This window comes from Rhineura floridana, chromosome 6, assembly GCF_030035675.1.
Source record: "Rhineura floridana isolate rRhiFlo1 chromosome 6, rRhiFlo1.hap2, whole genome shotgun sequence".
Lineage (NCBI taxonomy): Eukaryota > Metazoa > Chordata > Lepidosauria > Squamata > Rhineuridae > Rhineura > Rhineura floridana.
The window spans coordinates 55,541,217-55,563,238 of NC_084485.1; the positions used below are offsets into that span (position 1 = coordinate 55,541,217).

Here is a 22,022-nt window from a genome sequence, read left to right on the forward strand (position 1 = left end):
ATCAAAGGTCTTTGCATATAGAGGATATGTACAATTGTCTGGAAGACTGTTTTTTGCTTTGTGTGGCCTTAGTATATTTATTGACATTTAGCAAGTGTTTTAAAGAGGTTTTTATAATGGTGTAAACTGATGGGAAAATTTTAAGCCTCTGTGAATAATCTTCTTAACACAGTGCATTTCTTTTAGTAGCTGACTGTACAAGCGTATCAAACTGTTAAAAGTTATTTCTTTGTAAAAACAAATAGTACATTGGAATGCATAGATTTCCCCCCTGTAAAGTATTTTTTTAATAAACAAGTCTGATTTGTCCTTACTGAAAACTGCTGTTTGGCAGAAAGACTATTAGAACATTAGGCAGGGTGGAATAAATCAGGCAGGACCTTGGAAGCTTATAATTTAGAACTTATTACTGTCTGCTAATTAGTCCTTGTGAGCTACAGACTGTTCCAGTGCAGGAGCATGGGCGATGAACCCCATTCTGACTAAACATAGGTACTGGAAACAAACATCTATAGTGTATTTTGAGAAGGGGGTTAAATACTGCTGACTTTTCTGTGCTGTAATTGTTGTATATATGATAAATTCAAAAGTGTGTCTTTTATAAGTCTGAAGAGCACAATGCTTTGATTTTTCAAAAGTATTTGGGAAAATAGAATTGCCGCATCACATCCCTACTGGAGGCATTCAAGAGGCAGATGGACAGCCATCTGTCAAGAATGCTTTGATTTGGATTCCTGCATTGATGGCCTTATAGGCCACTTCCAACTCTACTATTCTATGATGCCAGATATCTTTGAAGCACAGGCTCAGCAAGAGATGATGCAATAGTTCTACTGCTCTCATTCCCCTCCGGCTTACCCTGGGCTAAAGCTAGACCTGTGCTAACTTACACCTGGTAGGGGTGAATGGGGCTATAACTTCTACATCATGTCCCACTGCCTCAGTTCTTTTAAAAGGTGAAGATACAACCTCTCAAATTGACTTCTTGGATACCTAAAGCCAAAAGCAGTGCTAGCAAAAGCACTGATGAGCCTAAATGGCAGGAACTATGAACTGGAAATGGACTATCTTCAAGTCGATTCCGACTTATGGTGACCCTATGAGTAGGGTTTTCATGGTAAGCGGTATTCAAAGGGTGTTTACTATTGCCTTCCTCTGAGGCTGAGAGGCAATGACTGGCCCAAGGTCACCCAGTGAGCTTCATGGCTGTGTGGGGATTCGAACCCTGGTCCCCTAGGTGGTCGTAGTCCAACACCTTAAAAACTACACCACCAGGCACTATGGGGAGTGGTTAAAAGTCACACGTAGCCTCGTAAGACTACATTACCAGGCTCTTGCATCAATCATACCTGTGGGTGCATGGGCGATGAGTCCCATTCTGACTAAACACAGGAACAGGATCAGTCTCCAAGCCTACAACTGTACAGTTGACAGAGCTGCTGCACAGGATTATACATGAACTACACCTTATTCTTGTATAGTAGTAAATACAGGTTTGGAGCTTTAGGACTATTATTTATGGAACTAAGAGACACACTTGTATGAAGCTAGGCAAACATACTTGATGTACCTTCCCCCCCCCGCTAGGTGCAGTCTTTTTTATTTATTTATGATTACAAAACAACTTCCTACCAAATATTTGATCTGGTGCCGTATTCATGATAAGCATTGCTGCTGGAAAGGGGGCCAACAGAGTCCTCTGTTGACTTTACACACTTGGAAGGTAAGTTTTGGCTGGCAGGGCTAAAATATGTTTCATATATCTAATAAGTCCTATGCAAGCGCCAATAACTGTCACTATCGCAGGCTAATTTCCATCAAAACGGAAGGTTCATTAACTTTAAACTTTCTGTCGTTAATGAACCTTTAGTTTTTGCTCTGGTGGGACCTTTACTTTTCCAGAGTCTATTCTTGCTTGCCGGTATCTCAACCCCCGCTCCGCCCCAAAAATCTAGCCAATGACCCAATATTCCTCCATTCAAGTATCATGCACTTCTTCACACTGTTCATTCCAAGACGTGCTGCTACACTGGACGGTTACAGACAGTGGTGTGCTGGTAAATGTTTAACAATCAGCTCGCCGGAAAAAGAAAATCCAAGCTGGATTTAGAAAGGTAAGAGGCACCAGAGATCATATTGCAAGCATACGCTGGATAATGGAACGGACCAAGGTATTTCAGAAGAAAATCACCCTGTGCTTTATAGATTACAGCAAAGTCTTTGATTGTGTAGATCACAAAAAACTATGGAACAGTTTTAAAAGAAATGGGGGTACCACAGTATCTGATTGTTCTGATGCGCAACCTATACTCTGGACAAGAAGCTAGTGTAAGGACAGAATATGGAGAAACCAATTGGTTCCCTGTTGGAAAGGGTGTGAGACAGGGCTGTATTTTATCATCCTATTTGTTTAATCTGTACGCAGAACACATTGTATGGAAAGCAGGATTGGCCCAAGATAAAGGAGGTGTGAAAACTGAGGGAGAAATATCAATTATTTAAGATATGTAGATGATACCATACTACTAGCAGAAACCAGTAATGATCTGAAATGAATGCTGATGAAAGTTAAAGAGGAAAGCACAAAAGCAGGACTACAGCTGAACGTCAAGACGACTAAAGTAATGATAACAAGATTTATGTAACTTCAACGTTGATAATGAGGACATTGAACTTGTCAAGGATTATCAATACCTTGGCACAGTCATTAACCAAAATGGAGGCAATAGTCAAGAAATGAGAAGAAGGCTAGAACTGGGGAGGGCAGCTATGAGAGAACTATAGAAAAGGTCCTCAAATGCAAAGATGTATCACTGAACACTAAACTCAGGATCATTCAGACCATGGTATTTCCAGTCTCTATGTGTGGATGCGAAAGTTGGACAGTGAAAAAAGAAGATAAGAGAAAAATCAACTCATTTGAAATGTGGTGTTGGAGGAGTGTTTTGTGCATACCATGGACTGAGAAAAAGACAAATAACTGGGTGTTAGAACAAATTAAACCAGAACTGTCACTAGCAGCTAAAATGATGAAACTGAGGTTGTCATACTTTGGACGCATAATGAGAAGACATGATTCACTAGAACAGACAATAATGCTGGGAAAAACAGAAGGGAGTAGAAAAAGAGGAAGACCAAACAAGAAATGGGTTGATTCCATAAAGGAAGCCACAGACCTGAACTTACAAGATCTGAACAGGGTAGTTTATAACATGCTATTGGAGGTCGCTGATTCATAGGGTCGCCATAAGTTGTAATCAACTTGAAGGCACATAACAAATTTCTGAACTCTCATACCTGGTTGCCTTAGAACCACTCTGCAGTCTTCATCGATGTCTTTTAGCCATACAAGGAGCCTAAAATTAGAGCATTACATTAGAAAATTGACCATGATGTGAATCACTCAAAACTAAAAAAAGAGAGCAAAAAAGAAATAAAATGATTGCAAGATAACAAATTAAATATGCCCTTTCTTTTTAATCATTGACATTAGGCAAATGCCTTCGTTATAGGCAAATGCCTTTTCAGCGCCTGCTTAAAACTTTTTTGTTTAGGCAAGCCTATCCAGATACATAGATGCTGATGTTTGTGGGGTTTTTTGTCTGTTGCTGTTTTTAATTCGTTTAAAAATGTTTCTAAGTGTTTTTAACTGTTTTATCGATAATTTTAATGTGTTTTGTAAAACTCTTAGAGTTCTTACAATCCAACAGTATATAAATGTTTAATTAATAAATAAATATATTAATCAGGATGGAAGTTTTCAATAACTATCAGGGTTTAATTACACAGATATAAAATAACAGAACACAAAGGGAAATTTGTTAGTCTCAAAAATTAATTGAGTTATGCTTGACATACATGACCCTGGAGACTTTTTAAAAAATGAATAATAATTCTGCCACTAGCGTAGGATATTGACATTACTTCTTGTTGGTCTCCATTTCCCTTTCTCTCGCAACTCAGTCCAATAAGAGGAAATGCACATGCTACATGCATGCTACATGCATGTTTTCCATCAGTCATAAAGTCCAATAATGAAGCAGTCAGGCTATGCTCAGTACCACTTACCATCCATTTAGGGTGGGGGGGGAAGGGAAAGACTAAATCTAGACTTCCATTATGTCCTCTTTGAACTGATGATCAACACTATTTAACATAATAGCTTGTATCCAATGTATTGAGTCATGGTCCCATCAGTGGAAAGATTTTTGCTTGAGCGATAGGATACGACGTCCCCCCTCTCCTTCCCCCATGCACCCTCTAAATTTGTTGTAGAGGTTTGCCCAACACTCCAGAATAGATTTAAGAAAAGGGGAAATGCAGAGGGTTGAGGCAGGAGTCTTGTTGTGCGAATGGAAATCCTTGCATTAACTAGATGTGTTAACTGAATACCACCCAATATGATGGCTTCTGAAATGGGCTTCTAAGCCAAGGGCAACACACTCATTTCATCCTATTAGTAGTGGAATTATTTTTCTTGTACCGTTTCTAGGGAAGAGGTAGCCAATATGGTGCCCTCCAGGTGGTGTAGACTACATCTCCCATAATCCCTGACAATTGGCAGTGCTGGTTGGGGCTCATGGGAGTTTTAGTCCAAAACAATGAAAAGGCACCATGTTGGCTAGCCCTGTTGACAGACCCTAGGGGGACCGTCAAAATTACTGTTTTCAAACAATTGCCAGTGTCAATTCAATAATTAGAAACCAGAACCATTAGTTCTAGAAACTTGCCCTCAGATTATCAAGATTATTTTAACAGCAGCTACATTTTGCTCTCTAGTTCTGGCAATATTCCACAATCCCAGCACAATTGTAAACCATGCACATTTCCATTGCATGATTGGCCCAGAATGGTTAAAAAAAAGAGTCCTGTATAGCACAACATAAAATGCATGAAAAGAATTGCTGCCATCTCAAAATGAGTAATGCTAATCACTATAATTATATTTCTTAAAACTACACTGAGCTGTGTTATTTGTAGCCCTACCCCAAAAAAGGCAGAAAACAAATTTGGTGTTGGGGTAGGTCAGCAGTGCTTACAGGATTGGCTTGTTTCATCATTCACTTTTCTTGAGCTGTTGACAGAAACAGAGCTGCGGGGGCAGACAGGGAGGCGAAAGAGCGGGGGTGGGGGGCAGTAGGGCAAGTGCGAAGTTCACCCCTGCAAGCCAGAAAGGGTAACACACACACTCATCGTCACTCATTCTGCAGCTACCTTCTCCTCTGGCTTTCTCCCTACACCCTGGTAGCATTTCCCCCCTCTCTCTCCATTTCGTCGTGCCTCCTAACACAGAGCACGAGGGAAGAGCAAAGCTGCCCATCAGCAGACTGTGGAATAGTTACTTTTTTTGAACTACAACGCCCATCATCCCCAGCCAGCATGGCCACTGGATTGAGCTGATGGGAGTTGTAGTTCAAAAAAAGTAACTATTCCAAGCTCTGCCCAGAAGCTCACGCTTCTGGCACATGTCTTTCGTTCACCAATCAGAGGAGAAGCCTGCTCCCTCTGTTAACAAACGCTCGCAAAATTCTCGAAGCTTTAACGATCGGTTCTCGCGAGCCTGTATGAGCCGCTCCAGCACACCACTGGTTACGATGGTTACAGACCTACTTCCTCAACGCATCTGCATCCTGGATTCGGCGCTCGACTGCTGTTGTCTGCTTTCCACGTCCCTTAAGAACTGTAAAGAAGCGGTGGATGCGGCGCTTGGTTGATGCTGCCTGCCTTCGCAGGATGGTTCAGGCAGATGCAGTCGAGCGCCTTCTCCCCCATCGGGGAGCTTGGTCTCCCCTTCAGCTTTTCCGCGTTTCCATGGTAACAGTAAGCTCTGAACGGCGAAGGTCAAGTGCTGGTCCTTGGGGAGTTCGCGGGATTAGGTATGGAGGCGGGCGGGTGCGGCGGGCTCGGGTCGGGGAGTGAAGTGGTGCGGTGAAAGCATGGAGGGGGCTGGAAAGGGATGAGATGGGAGAATGGACTGGGACACTGATGTGATGAGCAAAAGAAGAGATAAAGCTAAGGAGATGAAGATAATAGCAGTGTGCGAAAAAGAAGATATAAAGTGGGAATGGTTGGCTAGGGTGAGGATTGCGAGTAAACTCAGATGAGGAAAAGATTTGGAAGGGGTGCTTATGGGGTAACCTGAACATTTCTCAATATTGATTCAGGAATGTCTCCAAAAAGCCTGTCCAAGAGAAGGTTTCACATTGAAGCATCCTTAAACGTTGGGAGTTTATAAGGCAAATCTATTTAATGAAACTTTTCTTTCACTTTTCTGTTTAAAAAGACAGAAGTAGCACACAACAATTATTATTAAAACTGTTTGGAAAAATAAACCTTAAAAACAAAGCAGCCCAACTATAATCTACAAAACAGAAAAGATTAAAACCACCAGCCAAAATGGAACTCTGAATGTTCTAGGCTGGCTTTGGACCAGTTGGCTAGACTTTTGATGCCCCTCCTTCCCTCTCTTTGTTTCTTATGTCTGCTTAAGATCTTAGGTTTGAATAATGAGCTTTCTTTATATTGATACAGATAATTTGGTTATCGATTTTGGAGATGCTAGATGGCCTCAAATGAAGATGCCATTGCTTGGTACCAAAAAAAGGTCAGTCATGATACTTGTGTTTTGACTCATTTTCATTCTTTGAACAGATGCATGCGGTTTCTTTCTTATGTTGTCTATAATTAAAACTCTACCATAAAGGGGGGGAGGGGGTCCATAGAATTTTCATATTTGTTTCGAACATGGTACTGCAAACTAGCATTTTTTGTTTTTGTTTCTACTGCTACCAAGTTACTGTAGGTGTTTCAGACTGTGATCCTATGCACACTTACCTGGGAGTAAGCCCCACTGCATTCTGTAGGACTTACTTTTGGGTAAACATGCATAGGATTGCACTGTTGGTTTGATTTCTGTAAGTTGGGTGGGCAATTTAGGTGGTGTGACAATTATGGTGCAAGCATGAAGTATAATTATGTATGTAGTTTGTTTAAGTATCATCTTTGATGTATGATGCATTCTAATTTCCCCTGAGCCTTTCAGCATTTCCTATAACCTACAAGATATCTTCAGATTTCGGAGACTGCTTTCTTTCTACAGTACTATATTAAAGCATTTGCAATCCCCCCATGCTTTTTATATACATAGTTTTACATGGCAGAATCCTGGGAAATGACTTGATAAAAATTTTAATGTTGGTGTTGCCTGTACAGTATTGTTAATACTTTGGTTTTGGAGATGGAAGTAGAATATAGGAAGTAGGTTAGTTCCCCAAAGACTTTTATTTAAGTAAAAGCAGTTCTTTTTCAGATTGGAGCCTATGATCAGCAGATATGGGAAAAGTCCATAGAACAGACTGAGATGAAGGTAAAAATTTCTTCTGCAGACTATTTTGGTAAACTCCCTGGTTCTTTTATTTTGTGGGTCTATGGAATGACAGAGTTGAACGTATGTTGTATATTGACCAATTACATGTGAAATGTATCTGTAAGGATTACATTGGATGTGATATTTCCTACTTAAAGTTCCCCTGATGTGAGTCAAGGGCTATTTGCAGTGTAGGGAGTTCTGAAGGCACAGATGGACCTTTTTGCATGTGCAAGGGCTTTCAGTTCATTGCAACACTGAGGACAGCTTTGCAAACTCACATTCATTGCCATAAGTGGTGAAGTCTGTGCTTGCTGGGAATTTGATCACAAAGAGTCAGTGGAGCTCTGGGCCGAGACAAAAGTGTTATGAGAAACTAGAAAGAACTACAGTAGCAATCTAGGTATGATTGATTCTGGCAGAGTGGAGTCACAAAAAAGGAAATTATTACGACAGTGTTCTACAGCTACTGTAGGATACTCTTGAGGAGAATGATGTGATTGTAGCCTTTACCTTTAAGTATTCATTAATAACTTAGTTTAATGGGAGTTTGCGTATTATCTAATGATTACCTGTAGGCTTGGCTTCCTTTGTTTTGAATATTTGTGCTTGGTCAAATAATCTTTGTGACTGAGAAGCTTTGCAGAACATTGGCAGATTAGCTAAAGGTCAGTAAAATGAATAGTTTAGTTGAAATTGGCTTTATTTTAATACTTTTGGAACAGTCCTTTTACAGTGCAACTGTAGGTTTGACAAGGCTAACAAAAATGTATACATGGCTTATTTCTCTGAGGGATCATAAGAATATAAGAAAAGCCCTCCTAGATCAGGCCAAAGGCCGATTGAGTCCAGCATCCAGTTCTCACAGGGGCTAACCCAGACACCTACAGGAAGACCGTAAGGAGGACATGAATGCATCTATTAAATATTTCAACTCTATTGACAGAGTTGTCCTCTGGATCCACAAATGCAAACTGTTTCCATGAAAACTTGTATTATTTATCTATGAATTACTTTAAGTGTTTTATTATTTCAATTCCCAGGTATTTATGTAGTGTTGGAGTTTTGCGAGTAGGTTCCAGATGCTTTGGGGCATTAAGCAGAACAGGAAGTAGTTTTTTAAAAGAAGATGGCATACGAGTACTGTAGGAATAGAGGAAACAGGAAATAGCACAAGGCACCACACAAAGGTCCCATTTCATGACCTGTGACTACCATTCAAATGTTCTAATGCTTGTATACCTTTTAAAAACACACTTCATTCATATTTTCTATATAAAAGGGGAGCTAAAAACTTGCTTTTTAGTAAATAAATTAATGAATTAAATAAAAGCATATCAAAAATCCCCATGACAGTGATACAGCCTCTATACTGTGTGCATGAACTTGAGTGCATGGAATACAAATAGCTTGAGGATATGAATGATTATTTGTAAGCCAGTCTATTTGCTAATGAGATTAGAACTTGGAAGATGCAAGTAGACAGCCTCTTATATGGATTGCAAAATCTGCTCATTCTTTATGATTAAATTTATAGGGCTTCAAAAACAAACCCAAAAAGAAAGGCCGCATACAACCTGATCTTATAGATGTTGATTTAATCAGAGGTAGGTATTGTTTGAACAACTGCATTTGTGCAAATCATTACTATTTTACATGAGTCTATGAGGTCAGGTAATTATTGCATCTTTTGTGCAGGTATGATATTTAGTAGTTTTCTTTATTTACAAACATCTACCCCGCTTTTTGGACCAAATGGCCAAAATAAACAAAGGCTGTTTTGTAATAATTAAAAAATGAACAGTAAAAGGAACCATCGAAGAATAGCCGGGGAAATAATAAAAGCTTAGCACAACCCCAAAGTGTGTTGAAATCAGGATATGAAGGAAACCATTAGGGCTAGGACCAGTAGGGCTTCCAATGGAAGGGATGGAGTCCCACAACATAGGGGTGGGGAGGGCACTAAAAATGTCCCAGCATCTCTGTCAACTAAACTTCTGAAGTCAAACTGGGCTCCTGCTGGGAGGAAGGGCAGGATATAAATCAAATAATAAATAAATAAATAAACAGAACAGATGAACAATGCAAAGCACAGGCTGGTTCTTGTAGGAGAAAGTGATCCTTTAAATAGCCTGGTCCCAAACTGCGTACGGATTTGTAAGTAATAACTAACACTCTGATTTGAGCCCACAAACCAATTGGCAGCCAGTGCAAATTGCTTTCTAAAGTGTATTACTCTAGTCTTACTCAAACAGCAAGTAAGGATCTGGCTGCTACATTTTGCATTAGCTGAAGTTTCCAAACACTTTTCAAAGGCAACACTATCTAGAGCATATTGCAGTAATTAATATAGAAGTGACCGAAGTATGTGTAACAGTGGCTAGATACGCTTTCTCCAAAATTGCACTACTGGTGCACCAGCGAACGCTGTGCAAAAGCTGTCCTAGCCCCGGCCAGTAGCAATGCTGGGTCCAGGAGCACACTCAGACTGTGGATCTGTTTCTTCTAGTGGAGTGCAGCCCCTCTCCAGAACAGACTGAACACCTAATCCCAAATTAGTTTTCCTGCTGACTGATAATACCTCTGCTTGGATTATGTCTTAGTTAGCTGTATGCAGTCCATCACTGTGCCCAGATGCTGGTTCAGAACTTCCACCGCCTCCCTGGATTCTGATGGAATGGAATGAGATCTGAGTGTAATCAGCATTTGATGGAATCCAATCCCCAGTTCCTGTGTGACACCTCCATGGCTTCACGTAAATCATCCTTCCCCAACCTGAAGCACTCCAGATGTTTTGGATGCCAACTCCCATCAGTCCCAACCAGCATGGCCATAGTCTGGGATGATGAGAACTCTGGTCCAAAACATCTGGAGGGTACTGTTGGAGATGGTTTAAATTTAGATGTTGAATAACAGGGAGATGGAACCCTTCAGGGATTCAACAACAGTCTCCAAGCACTATCCCCTGGAACCCCACCCCTTCAGGATTGGAACAATCATTTTAGCTGTTTTCAAGCCTAATTGTTGGAGTGGAGTGATCTTCCTAGAGACTTCAGCTGGGGAGAGAGGGTTAATCCTCCCCTCTCTTGCTGCACTCTGCAGCTCCTACTCCCAATTAGGGTTAATTTTTTATTCAAGATTAACTGTGGAGCAGGAGGTGGATTGCAATGCCAGGGTTGTGAGTTAATTAAAATTGACCAAAGAGGTAAAGAGCTGTCCTTGTATGACTGTGAAGCAGTGAGATGAGCAGGTGATGTGTTGTTTTATTTAAGATTACTTGACTCTGGATTACAAACAAAACAGTTTATTATTTTGTTAGGGTAAATGTAGAACACTGCTGAGCATAAGACTTCCAGAAACCAAGGCCTTGCTTGACCCCAGTCACTCCTTGATCTGCTGACTGGTTTCAACCAATCCTGACTAGCAACATTTGCTCTACAGTTCTTAAAGAGACAATTAACTATTCCCACATCTCCCTTTTTCAAACAAACAAAAAATATAGTAATGTTGCATTGAAACACAAACACTAGCATTGCTCAATAAGTTTTTCTGGTGCTCAGTGTAATTTGTTTGATCTGCGTGGTGCTACTCCAGTTTCCTCTGTCACTATCTCAGGTTCTAGTTCCTTTGGTTCCTCATTCTTTTCCAGTGTACCACTGTTTGTAGGCAGCTGGTTCATGTCTTGTTGCTGATTACAGATCCTGTCTTCTAGACCTGGAACAAGCTGCAGATGTCTCCTGTTATGGCGCTAAGAATGTCCATCAGATGTCTGTACCTGATATGATCGTCGAGCTACCTCCCACAAGTGCCTTCTGACTCCACGAGTCACCACCATGTATATGCACTATGTCATTGAGTTTCAGTGGCTGTAAGGTCCTAGACCCCTCATCATAGTACATTTTCTGTTTCAGTTTACTCATGCTTCGATATTTGCAGAGATCAGTAACACCCTTATGACTATCCTTCACCAAGCCAGGCAGTCTAATTCTCAGCTTTCTGCCAAATAAAATCTCAGCAGGTGACAGGCCATGTACCAAAGGTGCCAAATGATAGTTCAGAAGAGCCAAATGTGGGTCTCCACCTGAAGCAGTGGCTTTCTTCAATAATCTTTTTATGATCTTCACCCCATTTTCCACCAGCCCATTAGACTGAGGGTATCCTGGGCTTGATGTGACATGCCTGAAACCATAGTCCTTTGCAAATTTATTGAACTCATATTCCAAAAACTGAGGGCTGTTACCTGACATGACCAGATGTGGAATCCCATCTCTTGAAAAAATAGATTTAATGTGCTGTATAACCTGTGGTGCTGTAATACCTTCTAACAAAGCTATGTCTGGGTAATGTGAAAAATAATCTACAACTAACAAATAGTCTCTACCTGCCATGGTAAACAAATCAATTCCCACTTTGTACCATGCATCCTGTATGTCTTCCCCCATCTACATGAGCTCTTTTTTATTCTTGGGCCGATACGTTTGGCATGTATTACATTTGTGGACTACAGTTTCTATATCCAGATTCATAAGAGGCCAATATCATACCTCCCTAGCCCTCCTCTTGCATTTTTCAATGCCCAGATGACCTTCATGGATTCTCTCAAGCATATCCACTCTTAAACGGTTGTGGACTACAATCCTTTTATCCTTGACCACAACCCCATCTATCACTGAGAATTCCTCCACAAATCAAAGATATGGGCCAGGGATGCGATGACCAGGCCATCCATTGGTGACGGCATTTATTACCTGCTGCAACGTCTCATCCTGTGCAGTGGCTAGTGCAAATTTTCCCCACATTTCATCTGAGACTGGGAAATACCGTATATTCCGGCATATAAAACGACTGGGCATATAAAACGACCCCCAACTTTTGAGAAGATTTTCCTGGGTTAAAAAGTCATCTTATATGCCGGAATAACAGCCCCCCAACCACAGCCACAACTCTTCAACCCGCTTGCCCCCATAGCAACCCGCCCCCAGCCGCAAGAAAGACCCTGATCCCCGTTTAAAAAGCCAGCATCCCTCTCCCCTTTCTTCCCTGTGTGGCCAGCGCCCCCTCGCCCCATAGCCCGCACCGACCTTTGCCCACCAAGAAGTGGATATCGCTGAGCACCTCGTTCTTGAAGAGGAAGGCAAAGCGCTCCTGCACTGTCGGCTTCGTCGCCTGCCAGTTGTAGGCCGGCTCCCGCGGCGCCAGCAGGCCGGAGGTGGAGGGGGCGGCGGAGGGCGCCGAGGAGGAGGCCGCAGGGGCAGCTGTTGGCAGCGGGTTCCCGCCTCCGCCGCCTCCCGCTGCTGCTGCTGCTGCCGCCGCCCAGTGGTTGTGCGTCAGCGAAGGTGCCGGCGCGGCCTGCGGCGGCGAGAGCAGCAAAAGCGGCCTGCCGTTGGCCGCCCGAGGAGGAGCAGCTGCCGCCGCCGCCGCAGCCCCGTCGCTCGCCTGAGCAGCCGCGGGCGGAGGAGCAGCAGCAGCCGCGGGAGGCGGTGCAAGTGAGGCCGCCACGGAGGAGAAGGACGTGGGGAGGCTGCTGCTGCTGCTCCCGCTGCTCCCCACCCCGGCCGCCATTTTGCGGCGGAGGAGGCCGCGCAGGAGATGGCGGGGATGGAGGAGCAATGGGGATTCCCCTCAGGGGAGGGGATGCCGGGCCAGGCTGCAAGCAGGAGAAATACTATATTCCGGCCTATAAGACGACACCCGGCGTATAAGACGACCCCCGACTTTGGAGAAGATTTTCCGGGGTTAAAAAGTCATCTTATACGCCGGAATATACGGTACTTCCTTATCTCACTGACATGCACAACATCTGTTTCCAGTTCACCAGCAGTAGCAGTGTCATCAACTGCCCTGGACAATGTGTTCGCAATCACCACATCCTTATCTGGTTTGAATTCTAAAATCATACAATTGTAGCTGGAAAAAAAGTCTTTGAAATCTGGGAGGAATATCAACAAGTCTCTTTCTAGCATAGTGACCAAAGGTTTGTGGTCTGTTTCTGCTACCACTGACCTCCCGTAAATGAAAACATGGAATTTTTTGCATCCATGCATTAGGGGCAATGTTTCCTTCTCTATTTGTGCATATAACATTTCTGTTTTTGTGAGAGCCCTAGACGCATATGTCACCGGCCGCCAATGATCACCATATTTTTGCAAGAGAGTGGCTCCAATGTGCTCTTTAGAAGTATTGGTGGACAATTTTGTCTCCCTGTTACTGTCAAAACACCATAGGGCAGGAGCTGTTTCAATTAATTTCTTCAGCTTTGCAAAGGCCATGTCCATGTTTGCATCCCATGTCCACTGGGTATTCTTTTTTATGAATCTCTACTAATTTTTTATGAATCTCTACTAGTATGCTCTGCCAGGTTTTCAATGTACCTTCCTACATGAATTACCATCCCTAGAAACCTTTGAGCCACATCTTTATCATGTTGGGGCAGGATGTTGGAGATTGCCCTAATTCTGTTTTGGTCCGTTTGTACACCATTTCCAGATAACCTTTCCCCCATGTATGTAATTTCTTTAACTCTAAACTTGGATTTCTCCCTGTTGAGTTTCATCCCAGCTGCTCTTGTTCTCTCTAAAGCCTCTTGTAACCTCTGATCATGTTCTTCAGTTCTGCCCCACACAAGGATGTCATCAATATACACTTTGACTCCAGGGACCCTGTCAAATATTTGCTGTACAGTCCTATGAAAGACTTCAGAGGCTGATTTAAGGCCAAATGGGAGCCTGCAAAAACAATATATCCCAAAGGGTGTATTAAAAGTGCATAACCTTGCATTTCAGGTATCCAACGGTACTTGCCAAAAACCCGAGGATGCCAGATATTTTCCATCTGCCATCACTGAATATATCCTCTCTAGTAGGCAAGGGGAAATGTTGCCTTTTTAAATATTTAGTGAGCTCTTTGGAATCAAGGCACAATCTAAGCGATCTGTTTTTCTTTTCTATGATTTACTAATGAGTGCACCCACTCAGTGGGTTCTTCTACTCTTTCAATAATTATTTCAGTTACCAATCCGTCTCTTTTTAACCTCCCTTTTAAGGCCAAAGGAACCTTTCTTGGAGCATGGATGACCGGATGATTAGGTTCTGGTAACTCAATTGTATATATAGTGTTGTAAGATACCAATGCCCTCAAAAACAGCTGCTTATTGATCTTTTATGAGCAGGCCCTTAGCATTAGTTACTGTACAAACCTGTTTGATGAAACCTTATTCTTGACAGGTTTTTAAACCAAGGATTGGCACAGTATTTCTTAAAGCTCTTACAAAAGTTATTTCAAGTTAATCTTTAATGTTTACCTCTAGTTGACACACTCCTTTAGTGGGAATAATCTTCCTATTGTAAGCTCTCAATTTTACTTTTTTTTTTTTACCCTTGATCCAGTTTGGCTTTTTTGTATACCTTTTCCACAAGTAGTTCAGGAAGCACATTTACTTCTGCTCCTGTGTCCATTTTGTAATTAATGACTCTTCCATTAGTCTCGAGTGCAGCAGTCCAGTCCTCTCTTTTCTCTGCAGACACTGTTCTTACATAGAATTCCTCCTCAGTATATGTGCTATCCTGAAAGACTGCATTAGTTTGCGTGCTTTGTCCTCTCCTCTGTGGTTGCTGCTCTTGGTTGCAGACCCTAGCAAAGTGGTTATATTGTTTGCATATGTTGCACTGCTCTCCTAGTGTAGGACATTGCCTGTTCAGGTGATTTATTCTACATTTCTGCAAGTGGAGGCTCTTTGCCTTGCAGCCTCTTCTTTTGGAGTTCCCCTGAAGAGTCCTGTTCTCCTTGCTTGCTTCTTTGCTTTTGCTTGCTGTGTATCTACAGCTGCTTCAGTTTTCCCTTCCATTATGTGTAGAGTTTGAAGAGTAACTTCTGCTGCTTGGGAATCTTGCACTGTCTTGTCTAAAGTCAAATCCACATCTTCTAACAGGCTTTTTTGCAGTTTTGAATCTCCAATTCCTATAACAATTTGATCTCTTATCAGAGATTCAGCAAGCTGCCCTAAGTTACAATTCTGATTCATCAACTTTAGGTCTGTTAGGAATTCTTCAAAAGATTCACCCTCTTGTTTTAGTTCTTTTGTGAAACATATATCTCAAATGTCTCACTTGTTTTGGGTGTACAATAGTTTGCAAACTTTTGTAAAACTGTTTCATAACATTTTCTCTCATGTTGGGTTATCTGCATGCTATTAAAGATATCCACAGCCTCATTTATTTATTTATTACATTTATACCCCATCTTTCTTTCCATGATTGAAACCCAAGGCGGCTTACATATGGTTCCCAGGCGGTCTCCCATCCAGGCACTGACCAGACCTGACCCTGCTTAGCTTTAGCAGGGAGCTGGCCTCATGTGTCTTCAGACCATAGCCTGTTATGTTACGGAAAATTGCTATTTTCTGCTAATCGCCCTTTCTTGTATAGTCTGTTGCTTGCATATATATCTCAAAGCTTTGTTTAAATTGTTTTCAAGATTTAGCAACTTTACCTGAGAGTTTTAGCTCCTTGGGTAGTTTTAAGTGCTCCATGCCTTCACCAGTTTCTTACCTTTTTTCTTTGCACCCCACTCCTGGTACCATGTGTTGTTTTATTTAAGATTACTTGACTCTGGATTACAAATAAAACAGTTCATTATGTTGTTAGGGTAAATGTAGAACACTGCTGAGCATAAGACTAACGAGCAAGGCTTTGCTTCCTTGAGCCCAGTCACTCCTTGATCTGCTGACTGGTTTCAACCAATCCTGACTAGCAACATTTGTTCTACAGTTCTTAAGGAGACAGTTAACTATTCCCACAGGTGAGGTACTTAATTAAAATTGATGTATCACATATTTTTCAGGCCTGGTGATAATTCTGTATCTAGACTGTTCTACTTCAGACTGTAGGTGGGTGTTCAAATGACTGAATGCTCCTCCGTATAATTTTCTTGCCTGCATATTGAAAACTAAATTTAAGGGAGAAGGGTTTTAGCTTAACCTTCCCAACAAGCATGAGTATTGTTTTGTATGGACCAGCATTCAGTCATGCAAGCTCCCACTTGCAGTTTGAAATGGTACAGTCCAGGGAAGGTGTGGCAATTTATCTACACGTTAAGAACCGGGCCTGAGTGATAGCAAAGTTTGGAAAATGTCTTTTTCCACATTTACAGTTTTAAAGGGAGTTTTGGACTGAGTAGGAAAAGAAAAAGGCAAATGGATTTCCCCTTGATTCCCAGCTGAACTACCTCATGTCATGTACACTTTTTCTAGGTTCCACATTTGCCAAAGCTAAACCTGAAATCCCTTGGACATCTCTTACAAGGAAAGGGCTTGTGCGGGTCCTTTTCTTCCCATTTTTTAGTCATTGGTGGATACAAGTGACCTCCAGGCGTATTTTTACATGGCTGCTAGTGCTCTACCTCTTACAAGGTAAGTAAGGATTGAGATTATGTTGGGGTCATATGAAAACTAGGATGACTTATTTTAACAGACCAGCTTCAGGCAAATAGTGGGTAGACTATTGATGCAGGGAAAAATCAAACTGAGGAACCAAGTCCAACATAAATCATTCTTACTTTTACAGCTTGGTGTGGTACATTTGCTCCTTGACATCTTGGGAAAGAGGTGATTTTGAGAGAGAACCTGATTCTGTAGGTCATCTTCACTGACTAGGACCTGGTGAAAACTTGCAGTCTAGAATTCCTATCTGCTTCCTCTACAGCTTGCTTTCCAACACTCTCCATTTTCCCTACAACCCTAGTTCCTTCATGTTTTTCCTCCATTATAATTTCCCTTCTTTTTGCCTCTTCAGTTTCCTTTCACTTTCCTCTTTGGTGCCTTTAAAAGGGATCTGGTCCAATGAGTAGGCTAAATTAGGGTTTGTCACAGGGTAACCTTTTGACCATCGAACACCAGCTCTGTTCTGTGGAGTGGACCGCCATGGCACTAGATGAACTTAAACACACTGCTACCTGATTTTTATATTTTTTCTATGTCTTTTCAAAGTGAGAGAAAAGTAATGCAAATACTTTTGTTGGAAATTATCATTCTTTATAAGATACCAGCCATGGTGAGAATTACGAATTGGAAAGAATCTCTACATCCAGTTGTAGGTCCTTTTCCAAAATATTGCCTTTGATTAGTTTGCCTTTGTACTAGGCTCAACTCCATTCAGGGATTCCATTGGTAGACTGTAAACAAAGCTTCAAAGTGCTTATTCTAGCTACATGAGTTTAAGTGTTGAAGTAAACACTTTTGTGGAAAGCTTGAAGTCAAGCTGTTGCTTTCCTGTTAAACCAGTTCCAAAGCAGTGTGCTATTTGAGATTTAATTGAGGATTTAAGCTTAGCTTTGGCTGATAAATAGTGCAGGCAGTGCATCCAAAGAGAGACACTTTACAGAGAGTTCTTGAAGAACTGATTTTGTATCATTTTCAGGAAGTTCTGATGAGATTTTTCACAATTTGGCACCGTATAAAATGTGAACAATGATCTTCTTAAAAAGATTTTTAATTATCAAGCATCATGTGATCTCTTCTGTCATGTGGAAGGCTTAGCATTTCAAGGACAGTTTTAAAAGATATTCATTAATCCATCTTTGTCATCCTTCCAAGAAAGTTGTTCATTAACCAGACGCCTGGATATTTCAAATTTATCTGTTTAGTCATTTACTAAGCTGTCTTTTTCTGTGTATTTTTATTTTATTTTACTGTAAACTGCTTGAAAAGAAACTTGCTAAAAAACTAAAAGCAAGTCTATATAAATATATCATAGTTTGGCCTATAACAAGTCTCTTGGGCCATAGTTAGAACAACAGAGGTCCAATAGGTTACAGTATGAAGCACTGATCAAAATAGTCTTCTTCCACTTCTGGAATCTTGCTTGTTTCTTTTCTCAAATTTCAGGGAGGAAATGGTGATCTTCTAAACTCAGGCACTTTCCAGTCATTGTTTTCAAAAGGTTACCTTATTTTTGCCCTTCTGAGAACATAGAGGTTTACAGTAGAGGGCAGGGTCACTGGTGTGGAGGCAGTAGGTGTGCCTTAGTGCCCCCAAAGCCCTTGAGACCCCCTCTCCCACTTACTGATCATGACGTGGTGAGGGTGAATGCCTTTCCCCCCCTTAAAGTACCTAGAGCTGATGGGGAAACTGAAAGAGTGACAGTCCTTCACACTTCCTCTTTCACCTCTTTGTGCTTTTCAGGGCTTTGATTAATTTTATTGGAACTGAGCTTTATATAGATTCCTTGGAAAAGCAAAGTGTTTGTGCGCACACTTTCTCTCTTTCTGACTCTCAGAAGGGCAAGAAATCAACAGAGGTGGTGTTGTGCACAGCACTTGCTCAAAAATCCGAATGTACCCATGGACCTGCAAAAGTTGGCGACTTCTGGTATAGGACTTCCTAGTTGCTACTACTGAACATTCTTAGTCCTGTTAGCAGTTGGAAGAACAAAACGACAACCAAGCCTTATACTGTGTGAGATATTGAATCTGATAGATCTAGATGATACGAGGGAGATAGACTTACAATAGATCTGTGTTTTCTCTATACCTTTCCACTTGAAAAGTAGTCACTGACCTGCCTTGTAGAAGCATTCATGTTTACTTGGCTACAGAGAGAAGCTGGAAGATGAGATTCTATGGATTGCAAGATATTAGGGGCTCTAACGATTCTTGGCTTTTGCTGTACTGTTTTGTAGAAAACTACCCTTCTGCATTGCACTTTGATTAAAGTGAATCCTAAATTGCTGCTCTAATGGAGAACTGTACATAGCTTCTCTTCTGTAAGGGAGTAGGATTGAGATGGAAAATACTTTGGCTATTTGGCCTGTTTGTTGTATACATTCTGGCTATATCAAATCTAATTTATTGTTTCACATACTAAATCTCTGCCTGCCTGTTTTCTTGTTAATCACTTTGACAACAAAAGTGGGAAAGGTACCACTGGAGAAAATGCTGGCTCCAGATTTTTTTTGGGGGGGAGGGGTTCAGGCAGGGTGCTCTCTTCTTCCTTGTCCCTACTCACACTCATTCTCAGCCAAGGCCCCATTGATACTCAGATGGCTGCTTCTTTTTGCTTCTGTTGTCATGAAGCAAGATTGGGAAGCTCTAAGGGAGAGGTTAGTAGGCCGCATTTAGCCTGCAATTATCACCCTTCCTATGAGAAGTTCTCCCTAAATCCATCTTCTCCCATGGGAACTAGAGAGGAGAAACAAGAGCCAAAGCTGCATGTGCAGTCCTTGGTGCCTTGTGATATCAGCAGCCAGGTCCACCAGTCTTCCTTTTCTTATATGTATTTGCATGATTATGGTCCCCAGCACTAACAAAGAGGTGTTACATATCACATAACTGAAAGAAAAAGTTGCCTGGTAGACAACTTATATACTATTTTTTTCTCCAGTTTTAGCAATTGTGCTGTACTACATGATGCCAGTTGTGAGTGCAAGTGAAATTATGGGACCATTGTGCCTTATGCTACTGATGGGGACTGTACACTGTCAAATAGTATCTGCTCAGTTAACTAAACCCTCAGGAATTGATGGGAGCAGTATTGGCCGGAGAAGGAGGTGAGAGAGTAATGTCAGTAACTGGGGTGTGTGTCTTTTTTTAGGTGCTTGTTGGAATTAGAATATATGGTTATACACTACTTAAAATCACATTTAATCTCTCTTTCTCTCTCTGCACCTGCTGTTTTATTGCAAGTTACCCTTCCATGTTGGCTGGGATTCCTAGCAGAGGTCATAGGGTTAGCCTCTATATTTGCCATCATTATGTTGCACTGATATATCTGGCATTTTCAAATGAAGCAGAATATTTGAAGTGTATGTTTGTTTTATTATTAGAAGCATTGTTGGTGGTCTAGAGGTCTCTTTGACAACCCTCTTCCTAATTGGATAGGACCAGGAGTGTTGGAAGGAAAGGAGAGTGGATTATACAGATGAAGAGTGATATTTACTGGGATTGGGCATATACAGTTGAGAAATATTCCTCATTCCAATTACAGTGGCATTATGCAAACTTCTTGGGGTTTTTTTTTAGGATAAGGTTTGTTTTCAAAACTTTTGCCAGTTCATTATGGTCCCAATGGATTACTGCATTCTCTCATATGCGTGTCTGTCTACATGTATAGGATTCATGCTGGGTATTTGGTGATGTATGTCTTCCACCTGTGTAGTGTGTGTCAAGAATTCTGTAAGGAACAAGAGAGGAGAATCTTATCAAACCCTGATTTGTTACTAAAATGTTGTTTTTTTCTGATGCAGAAAAATACGCAAATTTGCAGGAGGTGATGGCAGTGTTCCATACTCTTCCTTTGACGAGATCAGCAGAGCAGAGGAGCCGTCAGAGTTTTCATCCAGGCTCAGCAGCTTCTTTGACTCAGTATTGCGCAGAAGGAGCAGGGAGGGGTACGGTTGGTAATGTTGTCTTGTTCAGGAGTTACAATTAGTTATCTGATACTTTTGTATCTGCTGAACTTGTCTCTGTTAAATCATATTATCATTTTATGGAATGTTGTATTTAGTTGTTTTTAAATGATGTGAGTCACCCTGGGTGGTGCATAAGCATTAGAAGGGTGAGGTATACATTTTCATATAAATAAATAAATTGAAATGATACTTGAGGGTTAAGTTTGAATTCTTGTAATGCACAAGACTGCATCATACACTGGCTCTGATTTGTCCTGAAATAGACAGAGTTGCCCTTGAAGTGGTTTTTTTTACATCCTATTTGGGATAAAAGATGGAGGAATTCTCTCATAACAGGTTTTCAGTCAGGCAGAATAATTTGTCTATTCTGATCATCTTTTTTTTAAAGAATCCACATATTAATAGATTTTTAATATAGTAATTGGAAATTTTCTCTAGTACATAATTATATCTGCCCTTTTTCCTTTGCTGTCTCCTGGGATTTGAAATTTGAATGCTTTGTAGTGCATTACTTAAAAAAAAAGCAAGTGGGTTTATATTCATTCTTTTGATATGAATAAGATATGTGGAATTCTGTAATCTCTCAGCCATTTCTTGACATTAATAATAATAATATTTTCATTTATGAATCACTTCCTGTGAAGCATTTCAAAGCAATTTCATTTTAAAAATGTGTATGAGGAGGACATGCTATCTGTTCTATTTCCTTTCTTAGAATGAAAAGGGGAAAACGAGTAGCAGATAAAGGGACTGAAATGGAACATAGTGGTGGTACGAAGCGCAGGCTGTCCAGATCTGAGCATAGTTTGCAGCGGTCCAAGGAGCCTGGAGTGCTATTATCAAGTGTAGAAAAACCCATGGTAAGATCTGATCTGGGTTTGATGCCTTACTTTTCCAGATGCAAATGTCAACTCTATTCTTTATGAACGACGATACATATCACAATCCCCTGCAAGTCCTGTAAAGTGTGGAATATAGCTTTCTAAAATGAGTTTTGTCACTGTAGGCATAGATCATTAAAATGATCAGCCATTTATGGAAATCATGGAAATCATATACGCTGCAAAGCAATTTCACCCTGCCTGGATATGGCATAGAAGGTCATTAACCATACAAAGTCTTTTTTTCTTCTTTGGGAGGTCTAAAATTCATAATTTCCTTCAAGGGGAAAGATTGGATTGATGCTGCTCACAACATTCCAGTGAGTCAGATCAAGATGAAAGACAGTTACTAACCCAGGATCATCCAGTTTGTTT

General features: G+C 41.1%; 1 protein-coding gene across 6 annotated transcripts in view; it reads left to right on the plus strand.

The window, feature by feature from the left end:
• Positions 1–5,679: 5,679 nt before the first annotated feature.
• The window catches only part of PHTF1 (putative homeodomain transcription factor 1), a 30,719-nt gene continuing 14,376 nt past the window's right edge, over positions 5,680–22,022 (plus strand). For 2 of the 6 annotated variants that reach the window (XM_061631970.1, XM_061631972.1), the window contains exons 1-8: positions 5,681–5,876; positions 6,532–6,604; positions 7,310–7,366; positions 8,904–8,973; positions 16,614–16,772; positions 19,740–19,905; positions 20,602–20,745; positions 21,482–21,626. In XM_061631970.1, coding sequence (XP_061487954.1) covers positions 6,563–6,604; positions 7,310–7,366; positions 8,904–8,973; positions 16,614–16,772; positions 19,740–19,905; positions 20,602–20,745; positions 21,482–21,626 — 783 coding nt within the window. In that variant the 5' untranslated portion in view covers positions 5,681–5,876; positions 6,532–6,562. Of the gene's footprint in view, positions 5,877–6,531; positions 6,605–7,309; positions 7,367–8,903; positions 8,974–9,969; positions 10,122–11,064; positions 11,235–16,613; positions 16,773–19,739; positions 19,906–20,601; positions 20,746–21,481; positions 21,627–22,022 lie in introns of those variants that run through there. The other 4 variants (XM_061631971.1, XM_061631975.1, XM_061631973.1 and 1 more) reach the window with 4 other exon arrangements.